The sequence below is a fragment of the Plasmodium reichenowi genome, chromosome 14 (assembly GCF_001601855.1).
Source record: "Plasmodium reichenowi strain SY57 chromosome 14, whole genome shotgun sequence".
NCBI lineage: Eukaryota > Apicomplexa > Aconoidasida > Haemosporida > Plasmodiidae > Plasmodium > Plasmodium reichenowi.
In genome coordinates this window covers 2555631-2573958 of record NC_033659.1, presented here as the reverse complement: position 1 = coordinate 2573958, position 18328 = coordinate 2555631, and the positions used below count along the sequence as shown (strand labels likewise).

The window sequence follows — 18328 nt, the reverse complement described above, 5'->3', positions numbered from 1 at the left end:
TTATTTATATTTTTTTTTTTTTTTTTTTTTTTTTTCTGTTGTTAAATATTAAATTCATTTTTTATATTAATTGTACATTTTATATATATATATATATATATATATATATATATATATATACATATGTGTATCAAATTATAATTTATATTTTTTTAATTTTGAATAAAAAAAAAACATTTCCCCCGTTTTTTGATGTTTTTATTTTTGTAATTCGTAAAAATATAAAATGTCAAATGTAAATAAACACACTAATGAGTACAATTAATTATAAAAATTAAAATAGAGAAGAAAATATTTAGAAAAATAAAACCAAGGGGAATTCATAAAATATATATATATATATGTATATTATTAAAATGTGTTTAGAAAAAAATCTATTAATATCTTTTTCTTTTTATATATTAAAAGATACCTCAAGAAATAACTAAATATGTATGTTACATTTTAAGGAAACCAATATGTGAAATATATGTTTTCCCTTAAAATAAATTTTTTATAACAAATGTTTAAAATTTATATAGAATTTTTTTTTTTTTTTTATTTATAAAAGTTTTGCATGAACGTTTATATATAATTTAGAATTACAAAAAACGAAAAAATAAAATAAAATATATATATATATATATATATATACATATATACATATGAAATTAAAGAAATTTCGGTGTTTTATATGTAACATATAATTGCAAATCCTTTAACCCTATAAAAGAATTAAATATTTAAAATATATACAGCTTTATTTAATTAACACACCAAATATAAGGAAAATAATGCACTAAATATATATACGTAGATTAAAAAAAAAATTTTATAATATATAAAATTTTGAATAATACATATCTATATATAATATATACATATATATATATGTATGTCATATATAACAATGTTACTTTATATGAAGTTATGTTTTTATTACAAACATTAGAATCAAAAAAATGTTAAAACATAAAAAATTAACACTAAAAATAAAATAATAATCACAATAGATTTCTACTATCTTGATATTCTATTAAGGGAATCTTTTAATTTTATTATTTCATCATATAACTTGTTAATAAAATTAAAGAAGGGCAATCTTTTTCCTACTCCACTAAAGTTATTTATAATTCTTTTAATATCTGGTGGTAATTCAATACATAGTTGGAAGAATGTTTTACGTGGTTCTATATTAGATAAATAGTTAGAAGTCGTAACATCTTTAATACGTTCTTTTTTTGTTGATAGGTTTAATGCATATTTTTTAATATCAAATTTTCTCATAGAAGCTAACATTAAAAGAATATATTTCTGTTCACTTAATTTTTTTTCTTGATTAGCTAATTTTTTAAAATCCTTATGTACTTGTTTAACTAATGGAATTTCTTCATCATTATATTGTGATTCATCTAAATATTCTTCATATGTTTCATCTTCTTTTTCATTATCCTTTTGATCTTCCTTTATTTCATTTTCATCTTCATCAGTAATATCACCTTCACTTTCTTTTCTTTTTTTTTCAATTTCTTTCAATTCATCAATTTCTTCAACTACTTCCGTTTCCTCTTCAGCTTCTTGCTCATTACCATTTTTTTTTTCCTTTTCTTTTTTTTTCTTTTCTACATAAAATTTTATTCTATTTACATAATCCTCCAATGATATATTTCTACCAATTTTGTTTTTTAAAGCCACTTTTTGTTCACTTGTCATACTTTCATATTTTTGTAAAAATTCCTCTGGTTGATATCCCAAAGATTCAATTAATTCTATGAGATTCTTATCCTCTTCATTTAGTGATCCATTTTCATCTACATTAGAATAATAATTATTAATATTTTCATCATTATTATTATTTTTATTTTTATTTTCATATTTATTTTCATTTTCATATTTATTTTCATTTTCATTTTTATTTTCATTTCTATTTTCATTTTCATTTTTATTTTTATTCTCATTATGATTATTATAATCTTTACCTGAGCTATTATGTGTTTTCTTTCCTTCCATTTGGATTGCTCTTTCTAAAGCTGCTACAATAAAACCAGCCAATTCCTTATTAAAGAAGATATTATATTTTGAAACAAGTTGGCTCATAATTTTTAATTTTTCAATAGGAACATTATCAAGGTGATCAGATACATCAAAAATTAAATTATTCATTTGGATCAATTCTTTGAATATTTCTTTTTCTTCCTTTGTTTTCAATTTTTTTATAATTAAATTAAGCTTTTCTATATTTTCATTAAATTCTTGAATTTTATAATTTATTAAATCTGGATTATTTACACTAAAATCAATTATTTTCTTTTCTAATTCTTTTATTCTGTCTTCTGCAAATCCATCCAAATCATAAAACTTCTTTCTCTCATGTTTTTTATTTTTTGTAATAATCTTTTCGCTAAGAGGTTTTCCAGTTCTACTACTAATAAATTGTGTAACTAATTCATCTTTTGTCAATTTGTGCGTACTGAAACCTATATCTGATTTGTTATACCATTTGGAATATCTATTGATATTACAACCTTTAGGTTTCAATCCAGTATGTATAGTTTTTAAAACATAACAGCTTACTGGATATAATTTTCCTATAATTTTTCCAAAATAACCTCTTCCCATACTAGAATTATCAAATAACACTCTAGATGAAGATCCATTAATAAATAAGTCTACACTACCAAATTTTATATATTCCATTAAATGGTCATGAGCACTAAAATATGCATCTACATGGTAATTAAATAAGAAATCTCTAATAATATCATGGAAGGAATGTTCTTCATATGAATAATTATCAGATCTTCTACCACTTGAAATTAATGGATGATGACCAACAACAAAAATCCAATCACTCTTTTTAGCACTTTCATATAATGTCTTACTTAACCAATTAAATTGTTCACGGAATGCACGATAATTTCTTATTATTGGAAATCCAACCATTAATGCCCATGTATCAATAAATATAAACGAAGCTCTAAATTTTTCTTGAGTCTTTACTTTTCTATCTTTTCCACTATCTCTTTCCTCTTCTTCTTCATCATCATCATCGTCTTCATCACCATTTACGTTTTTCTTAACAGGATTATATGTAAAATCATAATTGACACAATAATAATTATTAGGCATAAAATATCCAGGGATTCGTTTAGAATAATGTTCTTGAATTTGTTCACTTGGGAAATAGAAATAATCTTTCTCACCTAATACAGAATAAAATGGTATAGCTTCGGATGCAAATTCATTAGAATCTTCTTCTTCATCACTTTCCTCATCATCTTCATATAAATTCGCACGTTCTTCTACAGAGCTTATAGATTTTTCTTCCTTTTCATTAATAGAAGTATTAGACTCTACAAGCTTTGTGTGATCTACAACCTCAATTTTATATGGATTCGTATTAGAAACGTTTTGTAAATCACTAATTTTACTACTTGTATCTTTAGCATTATTCATCTTAATGCTATTATCATTTAAATTTTCCTTTTCATTATTTTCATTTTGGGCTTTAATTTTATGTAAATTCTTATCATTATAATAATTTATGTGATTTTCATAATTACCTTCATTCATTTCTTTTATTTTATCATTATAAAAATTAGCTATACTTTCAGCACTTAATGTATTCGTTCCTAAATCCTTATGAACTTGTTTTTCACTTTTTTTTTTAAATACAAACAATTCTCTCATTAATTGGTGCCATTGGAAGTTTCCAATAAAATTGTAGCTACCATCATTAGGTATATTGTCACCTAAATTAATAACAAAATCTGCATTATTTTCTAAATGCCATTTTTTCATACTTTGAACAGTACTTTTTAATTCATTAAAACCCATAAAGTTATAAATATTCTGAACGTCAAAATTTTTTTCTTCTTCAAAACCTTGTCCGATATCTCCTAACATCATAATTTTCAAACTATTAGTAGTACTTTTTTCCACTTTTACTGTAATATTTCTATTTTGCATCCATACAGATTTCAACTTACAATAAACACTTAAACAATTAGGAGATACGAACACTTCATCATCAATCATATTATATTTTCCATAAAATGTTTTTTTACCTACTACATATTCATTTTCTTCAGTATCTAAAATATTATGTTTATATTTTATAAGTCCGAAATATTCTTTTACTAATTTAATTTGTAAGTACAATTCATCAAAAATATCATACGAGAAAAATATAGCTAAAATGTTCGTGTATCTAATTAAATGTTCAATAGTCGTTATACCTAATTTAGTTAATCCTTCATGTAATTTAGTAACAACCTTATTATCTCTATTTGATGTGATGGAGTTTATAAGGGTTATAACATTAAATGAAGAATCTTTTAAGAAGAAATCTTTTCTCATACGATAAGCAATTCCTGGACCTATACTATTTTCTCTAACATAACCAACATTAGGTGTTCTATTTTCATCAGCATTGCATATTTGATTTTTATATGATTTCATAACATCACTCTCTTCTATATTATTATTACTATCATCATTTTTAAGTTCATATTCTATTTCATTTTCTATATCATTTTGTACTTGATTTTGTATTTCATTTTGAATATCAAATCTGTCCATAATTTCTTTTTTTTCCTGTTGTACATTTTCTATTCCCTGTACTACATCATTTTTATCTTCAGCTTGTCCATTAATGTGTTGTTCACCTTTCATAGTTTTAACATCAGTATTATCATCTACAGGACTATTAACAGGTTTGTTTAAACTTTTATATTCAATTTTTAAAGGTTTACATACCATATTAACACATTTGATATTTTTTTGTTTTTTTTTCTTTTTGTTTTTTCGTTTTCTTGGTTCATCAAGATTAATTTTTCTTGGATAATAATATTTTTTTTTATTTTTAACACTATAAAAACGATAACCATCAGTTTTCCAATTTTTTTGGAATATTTCATAGATGGTTTTTTTTTTATTCAATATGGTTTCTTTTTCTTTATTTACATATTGAGAGTTATAATATGTATTTTTTACATCAAATATATAATTATCCCGTTCATCAATAAATTCACGGAAATATTCCCCTTCAACAGAATTCATTAATTTATTTCTATCTTGAAAACTATTTATAATGTGTTCAAAATTACTTAAATTATCTCTATAATGAACAAATAAAAGGGATAATATATCAATCAATTTTACATGTATTACAATCTTTTCATCTGTACTATATTGGGATCCTAAAAATACAAATAATTCATTTACAGCATGTTGATAGGTACTTTGACTTTTAATAATGGTAAAATTTACATAATCTAAATATTTGTAATTCACTTGTTCAAATTCATTGGACCCTTTATCATCTAAATAATCTTCATATTCATCTTCTTCATTTTCGGAATTATTAATATTTTCATATTCATCTAAAATTCTTTCATTCTTTATAATACTATTCTTCTTATTTATTGCTACAACACAGTCGTAATTATATTGTTCCCATTCAATATACTTTAACAGGGTAATAGAAAGACAACATATAAAAAGATTTAATATATTCATTAGAATTCCATTTAAATAAATAAATAAAATAAAATAATAATAAATAAATAAATAAATATATATATATATATGTGGAAAATATATTTAACAATTGATCAATAAATGTAACAAATGCAAATAAAGAAATAATTAAAACTAATAAAAATATATAAATATAAATATATATATATATATATATATATATTCAAATAAATACGAAAAATTTAATTAATTTATATATATATATATAAGTCTACAAGTGAACAACTACAAATATATATATATATATATATATATATAGCTATTTCACTTTCCTCGGTAGACATTAAAATAATTATACATATAAATGTAAAATATATCTAAAATTATATAAATATTTTATTGTTCTACATGCGCAAAAAAATTAATTAATATATGGAAACATATAAATATATTTATATATAGCACATATAAGTAACATTAATTTTATATAATTACATAAAAAAAAAAAAAAAAAAAAATATAGTTAAAATATATACGTTCATTCTTATAAAAATATAAAACAACTATTTTATTATTTTTATGTTTAAAATAGTTTCAATAACTTTATATAATTTTCAAACTATATTTCATATAAATACTTTAAAAAAAATTTTCATCACTCTTTTCATTTTCTGCATGATCTCTTGTAAACTTATTCACTTTTTTTCCTTTTTTCTTTAATATATTCACATATAATTATAAATTAAAATAAACGTGTAAACAATGAAATAAATATTAAAAAAAAAAAAAGAAAAAGGAAAAAAGAATGATGAAAAGAATCAATTAACAAATAAATATATAGATAAAATTTTCATAAATATATTATATATATATATATATATTAATATATATATAATATATAATTTTATTGAGACTCAAGGCACTTTTTTTTTTTTTTTTTTTTTTTTTTTTTTTAAATATTATTATATATATTATGTAAATAAAAATATAAGCCTAAATTATTTTATAAAAATTTATTGTTATATATATATATATAATATTGAAAATATTTATCTCATTATTTATGTTAATTATTTATTAATGTATTATATATATTATATATAAAATAATATAATAGTATATATATAAATATGCGCTAATTTATGAATATATTATTAGAGCCTTTTTTTTTTTTTTTTTTTTCAAACACTATATATAGAAAAAATATAAATTTATTTTTTTTTTTTTTTTTATATAAATATATCTTATTAATATGAAATTTCTGTAATAATTAATATAATTTGTATTAATTTCTTTTTTTTCTTTTTTTTTTTTTCATTTTCAAATTTTTTCGTTTTGTTTTATTTTAATACATAAATATTATATTTAAAGAAATATAATATAAAATTATTTCAAATTTATATAATATATTTATATATATTATATATATATATAATAAAATAAAATAAAAAGTGTAAAAATTATTATATATAATAAATATAACCGAAAGTATATTTTATAAAAGTATAAGCAAGTTTATAATCCTATAAATATATCAACAAATTTAGAACATAGAAAATTAAATATATATATATATATATATATATATATACTTCGAATAGCTTAAAAATATATTATATATATATAAATATATTTGAAAAAAAATATTTTTAAAATATATAAATGTTCATTATATCATGGTAGTACTCATTAATAATACGTATATATAATTTATGTATAATAAATATATATTATTAATAATATTTTATTATATACGATGAACAAAAAAAACCAAAAAAAAAAAATAATAATATAATATTAAGAAGGAACCATTACAAAATTGCTATATAATAAAATATTATATATTATATATATATTTAAAAAAATTAATATAGGAAATGATATGAATAATAATTCCTATATTCTACTATAAGTATATAGCATATAATATTTTATAGGCTTAAAAATAAATATATTCAAAAAAATAAAATAATATATATATTTAATATATATATTTATTTATATTATATAATATTAATAATAAATTTCCAGTTTACACCATTAATATATGGTAATATTATTTCGTTGACTTATAATATTTGTATTATCATGCGGAGAATTGTTTAAGAGATTGTAGTACCATTCGTGCCTTATAATTTTTTTTATTTCCGAAAATTCTTTCAAATTTTTCATTATAACATTAGCTAAATCATACTCATCATTTATATCCTATTAAAAAAATATAAAAATAAAATAAAATAAAATAAAATAGTATTATATATATACTTTATATTAAATTATGAAAAAAAAACAGCGTCGATAAAAAATAGGTATGTACCAATAAATATTAATACATACATACATATATATATATATATATTTTAATATGTATCCCCTTTTTCATACTGTACTATAAATATTAGTTACGCTTACTTTAAATTGAGATAAATTTAAACATTGGTTACAGGTTTTATTAATTTCTTCAATTAAAGCATAATATTCATCCTCCTAATATAAAAAAAAATACATATATATATATATATATATATATATAATTTTAGTTATTTTAAGAAAATAATAAAACTTTTTAATAAAATCAATATAATTTTTTTTTTTTTTTAATTAATATAAATATTTTTCCATTTTTTCATATTTATTACATTTAAAGAGCATATAGGCTTATACAATTTTAAATTCTTTTTAATATTTTTTATATTCTCCAAAATGCTATATAAAATAACATTTTTGTAATATCTCCTCAAGTATCCCTAAGAATTATATAAAAATAAATTATATAGGCGACATATATTCATATATACATATATATATATATATATATATATCAATTCATTTCTCACCTTGTAATACCAATGTAGCAACTTTAAAATAACCAAATGATGAAATTTTATAGGAAACAATATGATTGCAAAATAAGCAAAAATGGCAATAACGATCTACAAAAAAATAAATATTAAATAATATATATGTATATATACAGGAGTACATTAAATATACATATATATATACATATATATATATATATATATATATATATATATATATCCCTTTCTTATTGTAACTTTTTTATCGTCGTTCTTTTCCTTATATACCTTGGTTAAATTTAAATTTTTATAGTTGAAAAGGTTAAGAAACTTCTCCAAGAAGTTGTTAAGTATCATATGTTTTGACATAAAACTTTTAATATGCGTTTTAGCACTTTTATATATTGTGAGAATATTTTTTTTATCCTTTATTTCGTCATATTTACTTGGAGAAAAATTATATTTTAATTCATCTGGTTCCATTTGTAGAGTGTCTGATGACACATCATTCTCTACATATTTCTCATTATTTTTATTTATATTAGACTTTTTATTCTGAACAAATATTTGTTTAAATATATTTTTTTTTAAATATATGTTTTTATTCTTACTAATATTTAAGGTATAGGCATTTGAAGAAAATACATTCTTGTTATATATAATACGTACAATATGATTAAAATCAACATTTCTTTTCTTTTCCTTTTTCATTTCTTTTAAATGCACATGTTTTGAATACATATAAATATAATATATCTTGTTCATATATAAATATGTTATGGTAAATATTAAAAGAAAATTAACACAATTGGTTAATAATAAATAATATAATATGTCCAATATATTATTTTTTGCTATAGAATTATAATAATCCTTCTTATTTAATAACATTTTATAATAATTATTTACCATAGTTGTTATAATATGTTTTTGTCTTCTTTTTTTTTTTTTATGACTATGAAATGTAATGTCACTTATTAATTCTAGTTTACTTTTATAACTACTATTACTAAATAAATTTCGTCTTAAATTAGAATGTCTTAAAAGTATAGATTTATTAATATAATTAAATTCTTTGCTAAGGAATGTATTATTATTGTTGAATATATTTCTTTTATCAAATTCGTTATAAATAATTTGATTACTTTTAATATTACTATGAAAAATTTTACATGTGCGTGTAGAACTTTTTTTTAACATATACATTTTGTTCTTTATATTACTATATGATTTATTATTATACTCATTTTGTTTTCTATTATAATATAGTTTATTATCCTTATAATTTGAAGTATTTGCAATTTTATTTTCTTCAAACTGATTATCTAACATATCATTATTTTTTTCTAATAAATTTCTAAATAATATATTCCTTTTTAATTTATTTATACATTTTTCTTCTATCAGTTCACCTATATTGTAAAAATAATCAGCGTTTTTTTTTTTTCCTTGATCAAATTCATTATTTGTTTTTGCTTTGTTTTTATTTAATGATAATCGTTTTAATTTATCCTTAAAAGCAAAATTATTTTTATTCATATTTTTTAATTTTAAAAATTTTTCTTTCATACTAAGGAATAAATTATTTTTTTTCATCGAGAATAAATTGTTATGTTCTTCTTCATTCATATTATCATGCTTCTCTTGTTCATCACCTTTTAATTCTTCTTGTGTTTTTTTTTTTTCCCCTTCAAGTGAGTATTGCACATTATTTTCTGCCTTTAATTGGTTTGAAAATTGTTCACTTGTTTTTTCTTTTAAAAAATTTTCTTGCATATCTTCACTTAATATATTTTTTTCTTTTATACATAAGGTGGTTGGTATATCTTGTTTATCCTTTCTTATATCGATCACTTCTTTTTTTATGTCACTTATTTTTTCATTATTAATATCTTTCATGTTTTCTTTCTCTTCTAATGTTATATTTTTTGTTTCCTTTTCCACTGATTTGTCAATTAAACAGTACTCAATTTGTTTATCATTTTTTATGGAATAAAAACTACTAATTCTATTATTAACATCCTTTTCTATTGTTACATCTTCTTCATCAGTATGTTCTAATATTTTTAATATACTATTTGAATGAAAGAATTTTTTTTTGCTTTTCTTCATCCTATTTCTTATAACTCTACGCATGTCGTATTCACTGTAATATCCTATGCCATTCATTTTGCGGTAATTATATTTTCTTTTAATTATTCTGTGGGATATTGTAAAGGATACATTCGCTTTCATAAAATAATTTTTCTTATTCGTATGTATATCAATTATTTCATTATTATCATCAATTTTATCCATTATTTTATCCTGACTTACTTTTATAATATTATTGTATTCATTTAATGTTAAGTCCTCTTGATTATCAGATAATTTTGTGAAATCTACATTATCACAATAATTTGTATATTCATTATGATCACATAAACTTAAATTTTCTTTCTCATCATTAATTTTATTAACACATTTATCATCATATAAATAAGCGACATCTTTTTCGTATTTTAAATGTGTGAAATTATTATTACCCTTTGAATATATAATATCTCTTGGATATCTTAAATTTATAATTCCTTCATCATTTAATGTACTTGCACCAACACTCTTCTTTGGTTCCATTTCTGAATATTTATTCTTCTGTTCTTTATTTGTTCTATTTCTCATATATGAAATAATTTTGTCTCTTAATTCTTTCCTCTTAGAATTAAAAGATATATTGCATAACATTTTTTTTTCTTGAAAAAGTGATAAATCATCTGTATTAAAACTACTTCGGTCAATATCTAATTCAGAATTTTTATATACATTATAAAATATATTATTCTTATCATTTTTCTTTATTTCAAATACATTATCTTTATATGTTGAACTACTCGAAGCAACACTCCTATCTAACAAATTTTCATTTATTAAAAGATTTTTATTTTTATTTCTCCTATTTAAATGTTTTTTAAAAAAGGATTCGGTATTATTTTCATAACTATTTACTTCATTCATATATTTCATGCAATTCATTTTTTCTTTTCTTTTTTTTATTACATCCATTGATTCTTTTGTATTTACAAATGGATCAGATATATATGAATCTTTACAAATAGATGATTCGTTGTTATTTATAGAACTACCATATATATATTTTTTTTTTATTTTAAACATCTTTTTCTTTAATTTATTTCCTTTTTCATAATTATTAATAGCATGTTCATAAGAATTTTTTGCTTTCCTACTAATCCTTGTATGGTTATCGTTATTTAGATGATTTCTTAAAAGACCTAAACCTCTTCTAAGAAGTTGAGGATTCTTATCAGATTTGTACATATTTTTCAATTGATTCATTTTTTCTTCTTTAATATCTTTTAGTTTGTCAAATAATTTCATATAACCCTTCTTATGTTCCTCATTTTCTTTCGTTCCAGTATTTTTTTCTTTATTTGTAAGATTCATTTCATTTATATCTGTTGTCTTTTCATCCTTTACCTCATCATGATATGAAAGGGATTTATATGCCTTTAGTTCGTTTAACGACCCGATTGGAAGTGATCTACATGTATTTAACTTTACACTATGAGAATCGTTAATTTTATAAATTAATTTGTTATTTGCTTCAACGTCTTGAATATTTAACGAAGAATTTTTTCTTCCAATATTGTTATTATTATTATTATTATGGTTATCATATTGTAAGTTGTTCTTTTGTGTTTTCAAATCTTTCAATTCAATGAAAGATAAATTCATTTTCGAATCAATTAATGAAGTCTCAAAAACTTTATTATGATCATTATCATGATCATCATCATCATTATCATCATCATCATGATCGTTGTTCTCTACATTACTACTTTTCAAACAAATATTTGCATCTTCAATTGTTGCTTCCATTTTGTTAATTTCATGTTGTTCAACTTTTTCTTTTGAATATGTAGGTATTAAACTAATTTCTTTAAAAGAAGTATAACTTACCATATTATAATTCTTATTTATATTATTATTACCTTGTTCTATATTTTTAATATCATATTCTTCCATTTTAATAACATTCTGATTGTCAATATAGTTATCAACATTTTCATAAATATCCTCATTTTTTAAAGAACTTGAATCATCTGACATATTTCTGCTTAAATTAATTTTAATATTTTTAGTATACCATTTTCCTTTCTCCTTCCATGTGTTAAAAAATCGCTTAGATTTAAATAAAAAATTGGATTTGTAATTTTTCTTTTTTTCTTCATTCTTTTTTCTTTTGATTTCTTCTTTAATAACCTCGTCTTGTTTGTTTTCATAAGAATAATTTTTATTTTCTTTTGGTTTAGATTTTTTGCACCTTTTCTTTTTTTTATTTAAGAAATAAAAATATAAAGGGAGATCATTTTCTAGCCCACCATGAACAGTTATTATAAAAAAACAGTATATATACATAAAGATAAGTATTATATTTATATATAACATTTCTATATATGTATAGAAATATTTTGGAAAGTATTCAATAAAACTATAAAATGAATACTTCGTATCACAATTAAGTGTATCACAACGAAAGGAATAACTTTTATATGTATGGTTCGTTGGATAATTACACGAAGAATATCTATTTTTCTTATTATTCATATGCATATATCCATTATAATTATTTTTATAGGTTAATATATTATTATCATCATAAAATTTAGATAACCTAATTTGTTCATTTTCATATGTATCTAAATCCAAATGATATTTTTCATTATTAATTTCAAAAGAAAATTCTTTATTATTCAATTTTCTTTTATTGTTCTCATCATCTACTACTTTATCATCTTCTACACTTTTTATATTTCCTAAATCATTCATTGAATCATAATAATTGCGCTTCATATTATTCATAATTTTTATTTCTAAATCCATTAGTATAATATCGTTAAGACCTAAATGATTACCTATAACATGTTCTGAGTTACGCCCAACTATTTTATCATCATATAAAACGGAACATTTTTCTATATATGTATTATTCATATTATTTCCACAATAACAATACTCCATATCCTCTGATAATTTCTTATAATCCATATTACAACAAATACTTTTAATTTTATCAGTATCACTAAAAATATTTCTTTCTTCTTTTATTATATCATCCTCTATAACATTCCTCACATCAGAGAAACTTCTTTTCAATCGACAATCATTTATAGGGGCATTATATTTATTATTAATGGAAGATATATATTTTTTGTTTTCTGAACAGTGTTGTTGTGAAGAAGGCACTAAATTATAATTTTCCTCTAATTTTTCACTCTCCTTATTATGATTCATAATAACAAATTCCTTATTTTTGGAGATATCATTTGGTATATCATTAGAATGTTCTTTTTGATATTCATTTATCCTATTATTCTTATTATTATTAATTAAAACTCTATCATGATCATCTTTATCACATAAATTTTTATTAAACATTTCAACATAATCACTTCCATTTTTTACATCATATATATTACTAGAATTTTCATATTTTCCTTCAAATTTAAAATTTTTCAACATATATTCATTTACTATATCATAACATTTATCTGAACCATTATTATTATTCATATTCTCTTCACATTTTTTATTATTATTTACTATATAAATATTTGTCCCATCGTTTTGCCCAGCTTGATTATTTAGTAATACACTGTTATATTTTTCATCATTGTCGTAATTAGCACACTTAATATTATTATTATTATTATTATTACTATTATTATTATAATTATTATTATTATCATTATTATTATCATTATTATTATCATTATTATTATCATCATTATTATCATCATTATTATCATTATTGCTACTATTTTTATTAATAAATGCAAAATTACCATCTTCATTTTCATCATTTTTATTTAATAAATTCGATTCGATACTTCCATTTAACACCTTTTCATAACGATAAAGACATTTCTTATTAATACCATCAGACATTTTTGTACACACCAATTTATTATTATAACATTCATCTTTCATAATGTTCCTTCTTTTTATATTTTCATCTAAACTACTAATCATTAAATGATTATTATCTATCTTTTCGATAACATTATAAACGGTACTCTTTGGTAATAACTTTTGATTATTGCATAATTGTTGTGCATGTGTTTTCTTTTTATGATCGCTAACTTTAGGAATATTAAAAGACATGGATATTTTGCTATTATTTAATTCCTTTTCCTGAGGTGGTGATAGAAAATAATGGTTGTAATATTTTCCCAAATATGTTGGAGCATATGCAAAAAAATATAAACACTTACATTTGTGGTTCTTATATAAATATTGGAAAAAGTAAGGAAATCTGTTTAATAAAAAAATATGTAAAAATGTGTGTAAATGATATAAATTGGATTTCTTTGATATTTTACATAATAATTTATTTGGGAAAAATAAATATAATATTGGAAATTCATATAAAATTTTCCTATAAGATTCATAATTTTTTTCATTATTTATACATATAAAAAATATTATAGTAAATGATATTATAAAATGTATAAAATTCTTATAATAACAACATAATAATATATAGAAAATAGAAAAAATGGAAAATAAGAAATTCTGAAATTCAAAAATACTATTTATTTTTCCTATTATTGCTTTAAATCGATATTTTATTTGCATAGTTTTCTTAAAATTATTTAAAAATAAATTTATTAATTGATAATTATTATTTAAATTATTATTCGTTAAAGATAAATGATCATCATTACATAACAAATTAGTTTTTTTTTGAGTTGGTAATAAATATTCAAATCTATTTTTACTTTTATATATATATATATGGATATGGATAATATTATTATCATTTAATTGGGATATATATTTACTACTCTTTTGAATATTCTTTTTTTGATCATTATATAATTTCTTTACAAAAAAATAATTCCTATCAAAAAATATATTCCTTTGATTTAATAAAGAATTATCATTTGGTATTTTGTCCTTATGAACTTTATCAAGTGAGCTGAATAAATTCTCGGTTTTATTAGAAGATGTGGAACTATGGTCTAACTGTTCATATTCTTCACTTATATTATTATTACCATAATCATGATTATTATAACTATTATTGTTATTCTGACTATTATTTATTCCGTTAAAACTATCATTATTATCAACATTATTGTTATGAATATTATTATTATTATTATGATGATTTTTATTATTATTATTATTATTATTATTATTTTCATTTTCATCCTCAATATCAACATCATTAACCTCATCATCATTATCATCATTATCATCATTATCATCATTATCATCATTATCATCATTATTATCATTATCATCATTATTTTTATTTCCATTCATATTATCAACCATTTTACCTTTGTATAACAACAAATTAGATCTATGATGTAAGTCATTTATCTCATCTATTTCATCAATATCAAAATCTATATGCTTTTCAATTTCATAACTATTAAATACAAAATTACCTAAATACAAATTAGTATCTGTATAGAAATAGAAAATAATTTTATTCTGTCTATCTGAAAATAGTGGTATAAACATATCCCTATTATGCTCATATTTATAATAATACATAAATTCATCTACATCAATTATAGCATATATATAATTATATTTTATATGCTCTAAATTCTTAATCTTTAATATATTAACATATATATAATTATACAATCCTCTATTCATGGATTTATAATAATTTTTAAGAAATGCTAAATAATTTGGTGATGAATTACAAATTTCATAATTTCTTAAAAACACATTTTTTGTAAATTTCAAAAATAATATTTTCATATATTTTTTTATAGATCCATACACAGAAATAATTTTCATTAAATTTATTAATTCAATAATAACATTCACATTATGATGTGCTAATCTTATATATTCATCATTGTAATTATATCCATCATTGGATATTTTATAGTAATTACTTTTTTTTTTCTTCTTCATTTTTTTTAAGCAGAAAAAATTACTATTATCTGAACTGGAACTATTATTATTATAATTCTTGCTGATATTATAATTATTATCATAATTATTATTATTATCATAATTATAATTATGATTGTTCCTATTGTTGTTGCTGCTGTTATTATAATTGCTTTTATTATTATTATTATTGCTGTTATTATTGTTGCTGTTATTATTATTATTGCTGTTATTATTATTATTGCTGTTAATATTAATATTGTTGTTATTATTATTGTTGCTGTTATTATTATTATTGCTGTTAATATTAATATTGCTGTTATTATTATTATTATTATTATTATTATTATTATTATTATTATTATTATTGTTATTATTATTATTGCTACTATTATTTCTACATACTCTTCTTGCGTACAAACTGAACTTATATATATTATTTGAAGTTTTACATATATTACTATATCTAGAATAAGATATATCAAAAATATCACTGTACACGAGTTTATCCATATTATTCATATTTTGTTTATATTTATTAATAATTAAAAAGTTCTTCTTTAATAATAATATTTTCTTTCTATATATATGTGTAGCATTTGCCTTTTTATACATATAACAAGTGATGGTATAATCGCACTTATTTATTAATGTATTAATAAATATATTATTAATATTATTATTCTTAATATTATTTTTATTATTTTCGTTAATATAATTATTATTCATATTATTATTCTTAAAAGTATTACTTTTCTTATTATTATAATTTTCATTTTTATCCATACTCAATATATCATTATTTAATTTCAAGTTATATCCATTATTCTTTAAAAATTTAGTTTTTTTTTCAGTCACATTTTCATCTGTATCATATTTGTTCTTAAAATAATATGAATAACCATTAATCTCTTTTTTTTTTTTTTGATCATTTTTTAAGTTTGATAAATTAAAGTCAAAACACACAGTATTTTGATCTTCCTTTTGAGAAATATTTATATAAGAGACGTTTTCACTAGGATTATTTTTTTTACTTCTTTCGCTTTGTATTTTATCGTATTCAAATTCATCAGGATTTACCTCATCTTTTTCAATATTATATATTTTTTCTTTATCTAGGTATATACAACTATTATTATTATTATTATTATTTCCACTGTAATTATGTTTACTATTACTTTTATTATTCATTGTGTTATTATTATGATCATCTTTGTTTTTCTTTTCTTTTTTTTTCAAATAACTTAGTTTGTCCATAAAATGAATTTTGGCGTTTTTCAACCTTTGCTTTTCCTCAGCATTTTTATTAAACTTACTTAAATAAAAGTCATATAAATTATTATTATATTTATGATTATTAATTTCATTGTATAAATAAAATTCAGTTAAATCATCATTAGATTTACATGCACTATCATCATAATTCGATGAAAAATCTTCATACATATTTTCATATGTGTTACTCATAATATTGGAATTTGTATCGGAATTCTTATTTTCATACGATTCATTAAAATAAAAATGTTTCTGAAATTTCTCATGTTTCTCCTTAGGATTGTTCATCTTATTATGTAATACATCTTGATCATTCTTTTCATTTTCCTTTTTTCTATCTTCTTTTTCTCCTTTTATTTCCATAGTAATATAACATAAATGTATATTAATATCAATTTCACAAAAACAGTTCTATTTTTTTCTTTTTTTATAAAAAACAAAAAAAATAAGATATTTTCTTATTTCCACCAATATATATGTACTTATAATATATATATATATATATATATATATTACCTGCGTGTATGACTTATACAATTTCAACAAATTACATATACATCCACAAATTGTATATACATATACAGAGATATATGTAATGCAAAATATACATATATATATATATATATTAAAACTACCAAATAGATATATTATATACACTATATATAAGACAATGCCTTATAAATATCGGTTTCATTTTTTTTAAAAATATATCTCTTGTTTTTTTTATTTTATTGCATTTTTTTTTTTTTTTCTTTTCTTGACTATAATTGTATGATTATTCCATGTTGTATTAAATAAAAAAAGAAAAAAAAAAATTAAAATTAAATGTATAACGCTTTTATATTATGCCATTATAATAATATAATCTTGAC

General features: G+C 19.7%; 2 protein-coding genes across 2 annotated transcripts; both read right to left on the bottom strand.

Annotated features, from left to right (window-relative positions):
* Positions 1–999: 999 nt before the first annotated feature.
* On the bottom strand, positions 1000–5499 carry PRSY57_1463800 (phosphatase, putative; the record flags this gene model as incomplete). The annotated part of the gene is made up of 2 exons (XM_012910234.2): positions 1000–1790; positions 1959–5499. The coding sequence occupies 2 exons, from the start codon at positions 5497–5499 to the stop codon at positions 1000–1002; spliced, it is 4332 nt and encodes a 1443-aa protein (XP_012765688.2).
* Positions 5500–7500: 2001 nt separating this feature from the next.
* On the bottom strand, positions 7501–17819 carry PRSY57_1463700 (putative membrane protein; the record flags this gene model as incomplete). The annotated part of the gene is made up of 5 exons (XM_012910233.2): positions 7501–7668; positions 7873–7947; positions 8100–8207; positions 8298–8393; positions 8550–17819. 5 exons carry the CDS (start codon positions 17817–17819, stop codon positions 7501–7503), a joined length of 9717 nt encoding a protein of 3238 aa, XP_012765687.2.
* Between the last annotated feature and the right edge of the window lie 509 nt (positions 17820–18328).